Below are 14,052 nucleotides of genomic sequence, written 5' to 3' on the forward strand. Positions count from 1 at the left end.
TTGCCCACTCCTGCCTTCAGTTGATAATTGATTAGTTAAGACTCTCTTTGTTTAGTTCATAAAGTTGTAAAGTCAACTTTTTTTATAGAACAGAGTAAAGACATTTTATAGCACAACATCTGAATATACAAAGTGTCTTTTTAGGTTCAGTTAACTTACTTTGTATGTTTTCCTTTAATTAAAGTCAGTTCCCTTCTTTTTTAAAAAAATTTATTTAGTAACTTGAGAGAGAGAGAGAGAGAGAGAGAGAGGGAGGGAGGGAGAGAGAGAAACATCAATGTGTTCCACTCATCTATGCATTCATTGGTTGACTGGGTGGTCAAACCCACAACCTTGGCGTATCTGGACAATGCTCTAACCAACTATGCTACTGAGCCAGGGCGCAGTTCCCTTCTTCTTTTTGTTTCTTGTGATTTTGTTTTTATTGGGATGTAGGTGGTGGGTCACTGTGGGTGGTTATACCCCACCAGGGTACCACTGTCTATTCTGATCTTCCTGGGAGAGTTTTTGGAGCTTTTTCTTTTTCTTGGAGCTGCTGCTTTTGCTTCCAGCAGCATCTTCTGGTCTACTGCTGAGTTCCTCCTCCTCAAAGAGAATTTCCTTTTTTCTACAAGTGGTAGAAACAGCCTGAAAATAAAGTATTTTAAAGCATTTAAGAAGTGTTAGAAATACCTATTTATGTAAGAACAAGGAATATATTACTTATATGTCCATTGGAATGTGAGCTTCTTGAGAGCAGGGTTTGGTCTGTTTTGTTCACTGCTGTATCCATACTACTGGGACAATGCCTGGCACATAGGAGGTGTTCAGTAAATACTTTGACATGAATGAATGTATCATTTTTATCTGTTACTATACATAATTGCCTTTAAATTATATTGTGGTAACATAATCCTAATAACTGTATAAGCCTGAAAATAGTCAAGTTTGAAAATTGTATCTTTGAAAATTTTCCATAAAAAGATTTTGATAAAAACCAGCCTTCCAATTTGTTTCATTAAGAGTTCTACACAGATATGTTCTTTTAGTGTGCCTTAACATGATCTCTGATATTTTTATGTTTTCTTTCTCTAGCTATTCTGTTTGAATGTGTACATACAGTCTATTCTATTTATCCCAAATCAGAATTACTTGAGAAGGCTGCCAAGTGCATTGGAAAATTTGTCCTATCACCTAAAATAAATCTCAAATACTTAGGTAAGATGATTGGTTCTTTTGCCGGAAATTACAGAGAGCTTTTGAAATTTGTTTGCTCTTTATTTCAAGTCACTTCATATAACGTGATCTTTGTTTTCAGGACTGAAGGCTCTTACCTATGTTATCCAGCAGGATCCCACTCTGGCGCTTCAGCACCAGATGACAATAATTGAATGTTTAGACCATTCTGATCCCATTATTAAAAGAGAGGTAAGCTGATATTTTGAATTGCGTATGTGAAGTGTTGTACTTTTTAACCTTTTTGTTGCTATTAATAGGGAGAGATTAAAGTGGTAGGCAATGTGTATTTTAACTTTTTTAAAAAATATTTTATTTATTTATTTTAGTCAGAGGGTAAGGGAAGAAGAAAGAGAGGGAGAGAAACATTAATGTGTGGTTGCCTCTCATGTGCCCCAAACTGGGGACCTGACCTGGCCCACAACCTAGGCATGTGCCCTGACTGGGAATAGAACTGGCAACCCTTTGGTTTGTAGACTGGCACTCAGTCTACTGAACCACACCAGCCAGGGCTATATTTTAACTTTTGAGAGCATTTTATTCTTTCTACTGCAGTTTAAGGAACTTTTTAAAAAAATTCTTGTGTCATTATCCACAGGAATGATTTTAATTATGAGTTGGAAGATAGGTCCAATTATGAATTGGAGGATAGGTCCAATTACTATCTTTTTGATCCAAGAATTGCATCAGTAGGAGACCTGGATTCTATTCCCAGTTTTTTCTTAGTACTATTTTAAGGTGTATTATATAATGATTAATAATTTTTCATTATGTTCTGAAACATCTGTGAAATGGGCTAATGCATTCCCTATTACATATGTAGGAATATTGAAAGACTTAATAAAAACATTCCTAAAATGATTTTAACTTTTTGAAAGGAAAGATGTATAATTCATTTAAAAATTTTCCAGCTTTTTCCTTTTGTAAAATTGCTTGGTTTCTATATAAGCATTATCTGTTAGTTCTCATATAGAGAAATCACTCTATACCTTAATTTAAAATGCTATATAGGAGTTAGTTAAGAAGAGTGATAGTTTTATTTGATTTTAAAAGTAATAAAGTTAAAAAGACCTACTAAATGTTTAAATTATTTAATGAATTAACTATTTATTAAGAGAATATTGTATTGCATTAAATGATTGTAATTTTTAAAAGATACGATTATGAATTTTGAATTTTAAAAGATACTATTTGTGAAACAAAACTATTTTTGATAAATTGCCATCTGCATGTGTGTGTATATACATGCACACACATTTTTTGCATTTATGTTTTCAGTCTTCAGAAATTGTCTTCCTCGAATGAATCTGGGAACTTTACAGATGTACTAATTTCTATGTGTAGGCATTGTAGAAAAATGAGAAGGTACCAAGGGACAATAACATGATTATACAGCTCTTCAACTTCAAACAGATACAGAGCATTCATTTGCTTTGCGTGGGTGACTACTAAATTGGATGTGGTTGACTTAGGTGCAGTTTTCTTGTTGTTATATTGAATTATTGGGCTCTCATTTAAAAATCAGAGTGTAAGGGAAAATAGGCAATGATCTATTCTGATATGTTTGGTCTAGTACCTGCAATGAGAAAAGTTGTTTGAATTCTTTGTGGAAGATACTAAGTATCAGTGGTATCTCAAGAAGTCACTGCAATAGTCTCCTCAGTGCCATTGTCACTTCTAACTTCTGTTGGTTGGCAAGAACTTTGGTCCTTGGATATGGACTGACTTGTTGCTTGGGGCTGGGATTTCCTTTTACCAGGTTTTATTACCTTTCTTTCATATAGGGAGAAAGAAGGCAAGAAGGAGCTAATGGCAAAGACCTCTATTCATGCAATTCCTAGTACCATACTTCATTCAGTCCTAGAAATGCTAAATTTCATGGTGTTAGAGTAGGAAATAAATTTGGTGTAGATTATCTAAAAATATGTAACATAATTAAAAGTCTACAGGGAGCATGTCTGAAACAGCTTCTTAAATTGAAAGCTGTTGATGGGGGAACCTTTGTATTTACAGGCTTTAAATAAAGTTAAGGATTAACTGAAACAGCTTTTAAAAAAAAACCTTTCAAAATCTGTTATAACTTTGTACTTGAAGTCCTGGCCGTGAGGATTGGAAAATTAGAAAGGACCTGAAGAATATTTTGAACAAGCTTTGACAAGTAGGATATATGGAATTCTCTTGCTGCTAATATTACTGATCTTAAAACACCAGTAAAGGATCTTTTCTCAATATTGTCCTTGGTCTCATGTTGATTTCTGAGAGCTATGATGTTTTTAGAACCTTAATGTAGGGCCTTAGAAAGCCAGCCAAATGGGAGCTTACTTTGGCACTGGTGTTCCCTCATCTTACTTGCGGCAGCAAGAGGTATGTTCCTCAGCACTGAGAAAGTAGCTATAAAACAATTCTTAGATACCTAAGATTCTTGCTACGCTTTGAAGCACTTGAGCCACCAACCTTTGTGCATTCATCAGAGGCCCTTTGCCCTTAGCTGACGAACCCATATTCACATGCTGTTTGCTGTTGCTTGGGTAGTATTTATTTCTAACAAAGTTACCTTTAAGTTCTGTGCATTTCTTTAGCACCTATTAACTGGCCTGCTCAGGAGATCTGCATAAAAGTGAAAGAATCAACCGTGTTATAAATATATATGTTGCAGTATTTATTGGTGTTATCATGCATAATTTTATAATACTCTATATTTTTCTTTTTTAAACAGACTCTGGAACTTCTTTACAGAATTACTAATGCACAGAATGTAACAGTGATTGTACAGAAAATGCTTGAGTATTTACATCAGAGCAAAGAAGAGTATATTATCATCAATTTGGTTGGCAAAATAGCTGAGCTGGCTGAGAAATATCCTTTGTTTGAACCATAATCATAAAATACCTTTAGTTACACAGTAATTTAAAAATAATTGGCATAGATGTGTTCACGTGCAAATTGAGTTCAGAGGTCTAGCAATAACTTCCATTCCTAATGTACAAGCCTCTCTTGTCAAAATCAGGAATTTGTGTAGACTTCCTAGGGGATGGCTTTTTTCTTGGCTCTTGTCATTCGGCTGGTCAGTATTGTGAGCAAGAAAATATGGGAACTTGCTGCCTGATTTCTCTGTCATTCCCTCCTCGTCTTTGATTCCTTACTCAGATTCTTTTCTGAGTGAGAGTTCTTGCTGCTGTTTTTTTTTTTTTTTTTTTTTTGCAGGGGGCAGAATCAGGATGTTAAAATTTATTCTTTACAGGGGTTGGCAAAAATAGGTTTACACTGTATGGAAAATAGTACAAGAATAAGCTCTGCGTTTTGTGTACCTGGTTTTGCTTTATATTAGACTTTATATTTGCTTTATATGTACCTGTATTGTTTATATTGGAAATTGTCACAAGAAAGTATGTAGTTGGGAACTCTATGCATGTGTTACTTTTCTTCACATTAGTTTTTTAAAATTCAGAGGAACTTCTATAGGTCACAAGGATATTCCATTCTTTTAAGATGTCTGTTGTTAAAGCTAAGAATGAATGAGTACTGTTAATCAGATTATGTTGGAAATTGCTTTAGTTCTAGCCAGTGCTGTAGCTCTGGCCAGCATGACAAAGTAATTAAAACTGAAGAGGAACAAATTAGTTGGAGTTTAAATAACTTATTGTCCCAGTAGACATAGCACATTTAGTCTCTCTGAAGTGAGTATCATTTTTCATTATTTGTCTGTAGTTCACTGGAGCATTTCTTTAAAATATTTTACATTTGTTTATTGGATGCCTGTTTGTACAAGGCAGAGTGCTAGATAAAGCAACATGAACTGTTTTAAATTTATTAAATAAGATTTACTGAGCACCTATTTTACATAAAACTGGAGTACAGAACAATTTATTAGCAGGAGTTAAAGGTAAAAATGCCAAACTAGGATGAATTGGGGCTTATTTTTAAAAGGTTGATGCAGAAAGGATAATTTTAATTAGTGGCATTTGGAAGTGTACTTTTTCTTAACACTGTGGACACATATGCTCCTGATAATGCGTGGTTTATTCAGACAATGAATGCTGTGTTCTCAGTGGGAGGAGATGTAATGCATCCTGATATTCCCAATAACTTCCTGAGACTGCTAGCGGAAGGTGAGTAAACTATTGCATTTTATAAAGATTTTAAAATTAAATGTTTTATTACAGAGTCCTTAGAGAATTTAACAGAAATTAAAATGATGTATCAACTTCTTTGTAGGTTTTGATGATGAAGCAGAAGATCAGCAATTAAGACTTTATGCAGTTCAGTCTTATCCTCACTTTACTAGATGAGGAAAATGTGTTCTATCCACAGAGATTTCTTCAAGTTATGAGTTGGGTGAGCAAAGTACATTTAGTCATAAATGTTTATAACATTCTTTTTTATAAAACCAAATACAGTATATTTCCTTCAGAAACCACTCAGTTCTGCTTGGCTAATTCCTTCAGCTGTCAATTTTTTTCCCCAGTGACAGCCTTCTATCACTTAGCTGTTTACTTGTCTGTTCATTCTCCCTGGCACCTCACTTGTCTAGTCTTTTAAATATGGGTATTCATTGTGTTTCCTTTGTGAATCTATATTTGAATGTGTGAATACTCATGTATTTGTGATATATTAGTTAACAATTGCTGCAAAATGTTATCACAGACTTAATGCTTAAAACAACATAAATGTATTATCTCTGTGATTCAGGAGTATAGGCATGTCTTAGCTGGGTTCTCTGGGTAGGGCCTCTTAGGGTTGCAGCCAGGTTTTCAGCTGGGGCTGCTGTCTTATCTGAAGCTTGACTGGTGAAGGATCTACTTCCAAGCTCAGAAATCAGTTTCTTTGGCTCTAAAACTGCAGGTTTGAGGTTCATATTGTCAATTGTAGGCTCCTTGAACAGCCTTTAATGTCTTGTTATGTGGGCCTTCCAACATGGCTGTTTGCTTCATCCAAGCCAGCAAGGGAGATCATGTGTTTGTAAGATGAAAGTCAAAATATTATGTACAGGTAATGTAATCACATGTAATCACATACATCCCATCACCTTTGTGTATTCTTTCTTGTGTATATGGGTGAGCCCTTCTTTATGGGGGAGATTTGGAGAAGTGCAACTGCTGGGTGATAGGATATGCACATTTTAATATTTCAAGTTTTGCCCAAACTTAGCATGTTAACTTAAATTTTACCCAGACTTTTATTTAAGAATTTTAATTTTCTTATCTATGGGACAGTTGAAAGACTAGTATAACAAGTACCCTCTGTACTTTTCTTCTAGATTCCCAGGTATTATTTTTGATCACCTTTGCCTTAATGTATCAACACCTGTATGTAGGTCTACTGGTATATACAGTTTGTTTTGCTGAACTGGTTCAGAATTGAGTTGCAGACATCATGACACTTTACCCCACAAAAATTCAGCATGAATCTCGTAAGAATGACATTGTTCTACGTAATGATAAAACTAGTATTATATCTAAGAAGTACAACATTAATTTATTAATATCACATAGCATGTAGTTCATATTCAGATTATTTAGTTGTCCAAAAAATATCTCTTATGGCTGTTTTTCTACCCCTCTGATCCTAGATCCAGTCAGGATTTACAAATTGTATTTAGTTATATCTTTTTAAAATGTTATAGTGAGCCTCAGGGTTTTTTTTTTGTTTTGTTTTCATAACATTGATTTTTTTGGATCAATACTGTTGACTTATAGAATGTCCAGCATTTCTCAATGCATCTGATTATTTCTGGTTCAATTAAACATTGTTAGCTAGACTAGTACATCAGCAATATTATGTACTTCCCAGTACATCATCTTAGGATGCATATAATTTCAGTTCCTCCAATTATTAGTGATTGGAAGTTTCTTTTTTTTATTTTTGGTGAAGATGTTGACCTTCAGATCCATCCATTTAAAGGTACATTTTCTCCTTAGTAATTTATAACCTATCCAGTGAGGTGATTCTGGGAAGCTGTGTGAATGTTTCTTCTTCAACTCTGTTTTAGCATTGATAATCCTTGCCTAAATTGGTTATTGTATTTGGTGTCCTTTTTTTTCCTCCATGAATGTGACATATTATTCCATATATTTGGAGTGTTTTTATTTCTTTCTATAGCACACAAATCCTCTACATGTTTTGTTAGATTTATACTTAAGTATTTTATTTTCCTTAGAGCACATTTCTTTAATGTGTATATATATATTTTTTAAAGATTTTATTTATTTATTTTTAGAGAGAGGGGAAGGGAGGGAGAGAGGGAGAGAAACATCAATGCCTCTCTTGTGTCCCCTGCTGGGAACCTGTCCAAAACCCAGGCATGTGCCCTGACTGGGAATCAAATGAGCAACCCTTTGGTTTGCAGGCTGGCGCTCAATCTATTGAGCCACACCAGCCAGGGCATATTTTTAATATTGTCTTCTATATGTTTGTTGCTACTAGTATGTACAAATGTAACAGATTTTTATATTTTGGTCTTGTACCCTGCAATCTTGCTGAAGTCACTTACTAATCTAGGATGGTTTTTGTAGATTTCTTGAAACCTTGTCAAGAATTTTTGCATCTGTTCAGGAGGGATGTAGGTCTGCAATTTTCATATTTTTCTACTCTACATGCTTGGTTTGATATCAAGGGAATACTGGCTTCATAAAATGAGTTGAAGGTGTTCTTTCCTCTTCTGTTTTCTGGAAAGATTGTATAGAAGAGAGTTGTTTCATTTTTAAGTGTTTGGAAAATATCCTGTTATCTGTCCTGTTACTGATTTCTAGGTTGATTCTATTGTTAGAGAAAATCCTGTGTGACTTCATTTCCTTTTAAATTGTTGAGGGTTGGCTCTGGCTGGTGTGCATCAGTGTATTCAGTGCCAGCTTGTGAACTGAAAGGTTGCCGGTTTGATTCCCAGTTAGAGCACATGCCTGGGTTGCAGGCCAGGTCCCAGTTGGAGGCATGTGAGAGGCAACCAATCGATGTATCTCGCACATTGATGTTCCTCTCCCTCTCCTTCTTCCACCCTTCCCCTCTCTCTAAAAAGTAAATAAATAAAATATTTTTAAAAAATAGTTGAACTTTGTTTTACGATCCATGATATGGTCTGTGGGTTCTTAAAAAGAATGGGTATTCTGCTGTTGTCAGATGGTGTGTTCTGTAAATATTGGTTAAATTCTTTTGGAGATGGCGTTGATACAAGGGTGTTGAGATGAACCATGTGACCTCCACTGACACTCTGAAGGGGTGGCCTTGGGATGCTGATCAGTGGTGAAAGTCATGACTCTCCACAGGCTTCCCCTGACAGCACCCTAGCAGGGAGGGGAAGGAACACCTCTTTACTCCAGGTGGAGGTGAAGTGCAGGCTTTCTATGTGGTCTTCACTGGACACTGCAGAAGAGTGGGCCTCTACAGCTTGCTGGGGGTGAAAGTCCTGAACCCTCACTCGGCCTTCTTTGTCACCATCCTTGTGGGGGACTTGTGGTTCCTGTGACAGCCTGGTAGGGTTGAAGTCTTGGCTCTCCACTCTGCCTTTGGGTTTGGATAGGGCTGCAGTTTTTTCTGTGTGGTGCTTGACTGGAGTGGAAGGGTTGTTGTCTGAAAGTTTTCTGTCTTCTTGGCTCTTTAGCTAAAGGGACAGGCTTTTCCTGGGACTTTTTTGTTTGAGCCTATTGGTATTTCCAGGTTGTTGGCTCTCCAGTGCCCAGCCTGGGGTATATGAGGCAACAGATAACTCACTATTGTTCCTTAGGTCCCAAGGTCCTTAGTGATATGCCTTATTTTCTTCACATTTCAGAGTCTTTTTATGTGTGTTTTATATATAACATCAAGGGTTTTTAGGTGTGGTTAGTGGGAAGAATAGGAGAAAAATGCTTCTGCCATCTTCTCACACATACAAATCCACTGATTTTTGAACTGGAATTAAGGTTACCTGCTCTTCTAGAGAGATAACCACTTTTATTAAACCACTAAAAAATTTATCTTCCTACTTAGGGGGTTGAACTTAATGAGTCCTGTTTCTTTTTTGTCTTCCTCTTGTTACTAGCTGTACGTCTTCCCTTGACTGTCGCCTCACCTTCTTTTTTTTTCTTGTTGCTGCCATTATTACACCAAAGATATGAAAATACTTCATAAATACAGCTTAGGAAATGTCTTGCACTCCATTAATTGTGGTTTACTATGATTTTTAGACCAGTAGGATTATATATCACCTGGATGTTAGATGTGAGAAAAAGGATATGTGATGTATCAGTGATAGATCAGTGTTCCTTGAAGTTCATGAATCACCTCCCTCTGAATCAGCTGATGCTTGTTCAAAACGTATAATGTAGATTATCACTAAACATACTAAATCTGAATATCTGTGGTTAAAGCCCAGACATCTTATTTTAATGAAACACTTCAGATGACTCATGTGTATTAGCATATGAGAACCACTCATTTAAATGCTTACTGCAAAGTAATAACAGAATATGAAAGTGCTTGTAAAAATCAACACCCAAAACTGGAAGTTCAGAAGACAGCTAACCTGTAAAGGTGTCTGTTTTACATATTTTTAATGATAAAGATGTGGAAAACATTTTTGTATTTGTTCCAATTCTTCTTTACTCACTTCAGCAGTAGCCACTTTGTTTAGATGTGCCAGTATAGTTTACTGTGTAACTTGATATTTATATGTAAACATCTTTCTGTTTTACTCATAGGTGTTAGGGGAGTATTCCTACCTCTCAGATAAGGAAACACCAGAGGAAGTTATGACCAAGCTGTATAAGTTACTTATGAATGACTCCATTTCTTCAGAAACAAAAGCCTGGTTATTTGCTGCTGTGACCAAGTTGAGGCCTCAAGCACATTCATCTAACATTGTTGAGAGATTAATCCAGGAATTTACTGTGTCTTTGGATACTTGCTTGAGACAGCATGCATTTGAATTAAAGCATTTGCATGAGAATGTGGAACTTATGAAGAGCTTGCTTCCAGTTAATAAAAGTTGTGAAGACATGGTGGTAAGACATCTGCATTCCATCTTTTTACAAATTGCATAATCTTTAAACAGAATATATCAAAATACTGTTTCTGTAGCACTTAAGATGAAGATTAGAATTTTTCTCACATTAGTGTGAAAGCGAATTTGAGAACTTCAGTTTAGTAGTGATTCTAAATAGTCAGGAATTGAAATGTATCTTTTCTGGAGAACTTCAGTGAAGGGATTTATAGTCTTTGACGATCTCTTTTAATATATAATAAATCAGAATTTTTATCTCCTTTGAACTTCTCTGTCATTTTATTATATTACTTTCTTTGAGAATGTGAAGTATAGTTCTCCATTTTATTTTGTCCATCTGTTGTCTAAATTCTTCACTACTTTGGAACCTGAACACCCACCTTTCTTCCTCCCACCCCTCTTAACCCAAAACACTCAGTTACTACTCACTCTCTGAATTTGTACCAGTCTCTCCCTCTGATTGATATAGATCAGAAAACTTCCAAAAGGAAACCAGATTTATCCCAATTTTTTTGTGTTAGATGTCACGTAGTTGACAAAGAAGAGAGGGTGGGCAGTATTCCCACTAATTCTGAATCAGATTTTCATGACTTGTATTATTTTGAATCTTGATTCATTAGGCCTCCTTAAAGACAGAGGCCTTGCCTTAACATTTGGTAGACATTTCAGAGATGTTCATTGAAATGATGAATAAATATGCTACATATAAATTAAACTATGAAATAGCTACACTTTACGTTTTTGCAGAGAATCTTGTTGAAACTAAACCTTTCCAAATTCAGAGTGTGACATGCCACTTAAATATTTGAGAGTTACCTGCTATTCTAAATTATCTGGGCTGTTTGTGTACATTTCGCTAAATCAGGAGTGGCAAGTCTCTGGTGTCCTGAGGTCATCACTACTATGTCCCCCTGTGTATATCTCATTTGTCTTTCTCCTTCTTTTTCTCTTCTCCTTTTCCCCTTACTGATTTCTCATTTCTTCTTTTCTTCATTTAAATCATTCTCTTGTACTTTTCTATTCCTGCTGAAATTAAGTAAAGTAATTTTCCATAGATTTGTGAAAAAGCATTTTCAGGTAGAAGAGAATTGAATAGTTAAAGATACTGTGGGATGCCAAATAATAGCTTCCCAAGAGGTCCACATCTCAATCCCTGGAACCTGTATGTATGTTACCGTACATGGTAAAAGGTACTTTATGGGTGTGATTAAGTTAAAGATTTTGTGATGGAGATTATCCTGTATTATCCAAGTAGGCATGAGATAATCAGAAGGGTCCTTAGAAAAGTGAGACAAGAGTTCAGTGAAGAGAAGGCAAAGTAGCAGTAGAAGCAGAGATCAGAGTGATGCGGCCATAAGCCAAGCATTGCTCAGAAGCTGGAAGAGACAGGAACTTACTCCCCCCTTGAGCCTCCAGAAGAAACTAGTGTTGTCAGCACTTTGTTTATATCCCCCAACGGCAGGAAATTAATACAGGTTATAGCTCATAGTGTATGTATCTTCTCCTCTGGGAGGTTACAAGTCTCATGAAGGCAGGAACTGTGGCTTCCTTCATCTCAGTCACAGGACCTAATTTGATGCCCCAATATATTGGATGCTCAAAACATATTCTTCAATGAAGTGAAATTAATAATAACTGCAAATGACTTTGCTGAGTGATTTGATTATAGATGTTTCAGAAAACTAGAAAGTTAGGTAGCACTTTTGGAATTGAAGTTTTTTTACCTAAAAATTGTTTTTAGGGTATATATGGGCTGAAAGTAGTTACATGAATGTTTAGGTTAATTTTTTTAATTCCTGATTTTTTCTTTAATTTGATATAGGTAGATGCTTCCTTATCTTTTCTGGATGGTTTTGTGGCTGAAGAACTCAGTCAGGGGGCAGCACCTTACAAACCTCACCACCAACGGCAGGAGGAAAAGCTTTCTCAGGAGAAAGGTAATTTTTTAGAAATGTATAAACTAGATTAAAAGGACATCTTGTTTTATGCATGTAAGTAAATAATTGAAGATATTTATGGTTATTTTCCTTCCTTAAATCTGTTTGTGACTTGTTTACCCTGACTAGGCGCCGTGATAGAGGGCTGACAGACATTAGTGTGCACATATCTGTGACACAGTTCCAGAAAAAATTCAGGTTGCTGTGGACTAGTGAGTTTTCATTTTCATTATAAGGAGTCTTGTGTATCTTAAGTGTGTTAGAACACTTCCCACAACAAAATATCTGATTGGTGAAGTTCGGGACAGCTAAGAAAAGAAAGAATAAAACTACATTTAAGTAATGTAGGCTGTCAGGGAAAGGTTTCTGTCATGATTTTAAAAAAGAGAAAGTTACTGCGATATTTGGATGGTGGATGGGAAGTATGCCTATGAATAATAGGAGACTATTCAGTGTTATCTGTATAGGAGTTCAGAATGTTAATACTGAAAAATTTAATGCTGAAAGGTCTTTTTTGCTTCTAGTCATCATTTAATGATTTTGTTGAGTACTGAATAGTTTCCAGGCTCTGTGCTAGGCATATGAGTACAACTAAATGGCTGATCCTAAAATGAGACCAAGAAGTATAAACACTAATAGTAGACTTGATGTTGTCTTTTTGTAGGAGTATTTGCTCTTTTAAAGTTATTGACATATTATTTATCACAGTGATACCAAATGGCCTAGAACATTCAATTTTCTTTCGAAGGATAATCAGTTTCCTTCCCATTAACTCGTCATATACAAGAGTGGGACAAAAGGTTTTACAATTGTGCATAGCAAAACACAGTTTATTTTTGTATTACTATTTATTAATTAATGTTTTATTTTTCCATATGAACAACTATAAACCTCTTTCCCCCACTCTGTATTGATAAAATATGTGAGGGGAAAAATAAAGTTTTGAACTTACAATTGCCCAACCTGTGACTCTAGTGCACATAGAGGCCTTACGATATCCAGAGTGAAAATGCGGAGTTCCAGAGTGGGAGACATGGTCCAGTTTCTGTATTCCTTATTTTCAGTATGTCTGGGACCATCAGTTGTCATTACTGCTACTCAAGGGCGGGGTAGGAAAGGGGAGGTAGGACATGGAGCCTAATTCCCGGCACTGCCTGTCTCCTTTCTTAAAATAAGTTAAGTGGCTGAGTAAATATAATAGATAGTCCTGGAATTCCCCAGCTAATGTATTCCTTTGCCAAGTACTCTTTTCCCCAGTAGAACCATCATTATAAATGGGGTTAAGCTCTCAAATTAGTCTCTTCCCCTCTCTTCCCAAATCTATTTTTTGAAAGTTCTCTAAAGTAAAAATTTAAAATTTCATGAGCTTAGACTTTCTGTTACATCATGGAAAAAGAAATCAGGAGACAGGACATAACAAGTGCTTAATAAATACTAGAGGAATAAGTTATAAAATTACATATCTTGCAGTTGGATGGCTATAAGACAGAAAATAAAGAGTTGGGGGAAAATAGGTATTTTTGACCTAAAAAGTTGTTAATTCTAGAATCCTTCAAGTATCAATCATTTCTGATACTGATCTTACTTGATATTTTTATAAGGCATTCGCAGAGAGTAGTAGTTAATTGTCACTTTTATGAATGATACTTAGCTCTCTTGGGTAGAAAAATGCCAAGTTCATAAGAAACCAAGTTTATAATAAACTTCAGGCAACTATTGTAAGACACTAAGAATTGGCAAAAAACAGATGGGATGGTAGGGAACAAACTTTTACTACCAGTTTCCACCCAAGGAAAGCATTTAGGAATCATTGTGGATTATTCTGTTCAAACAGTATTTAAGTATGTTGTATTTGAATATGTCGTAGTCCCAGTGTTAGATAAAACCAGAAATAGCAAGGGGAAATAGTAGTATAACCTCCTGTGTACA

General features: G+C 35.6%; 1 protein-coding gene across 1 annotated transcript in view; it reads left to right on the top strand.

Moving 5' to 3' along the window:
• Nucleotides 1-14,052, top strand: part of AP4E1 (adaptor related protein complex 4 subunit epsilon 1) — a 55,729-nt gene that overhangs the window by 21,415 nt on the left and 20,262 nt on the right. Inside the window, 8 exon segments of the mRNA XM_028506082.2 lie at nucleotides 1,075-1,197; nucleotides 1,298-1,407; nucleotides 3,932-4,071; nucleotides 5,212-5,324; nucleotides 5,431-5,486; nucleotides 5,488-5,550; nucleotides 9,885-10,187; nucleotides 12,009-12,123. Of these exon segments, the coding sequence (XP_028361883.1) occupies nucleotides 1,075-1,197; nucleotides 1,298-1,407; nucleotides 3,932-4,071; nucleotides 5,212-5,324; nucleotides 5,431-5,486; nucleotides 5,488-5,550; nucleotides 9,885-10,187; nucleotides 12,009-12,123 (1,023 nt within the window).

Source organism: Phyllostomus discolor, chromosome 1 (genome assembly GCF_004126475.2).
Source record: "Phyllostomus discolor isolate MPI-MPIP mPhyDis1 chromosome 1, mPhyDis1.pri.v3, whole genome shotgun sequence".
In the NCBI taxonomy this organism is placed as follows: domain Eukaryota; kingdom Metazoa; phylum Chordata; class Mammalia; order Chiroptera; family Phyllostomidae; genus Phyllostomus; species Phyllostomus discolor.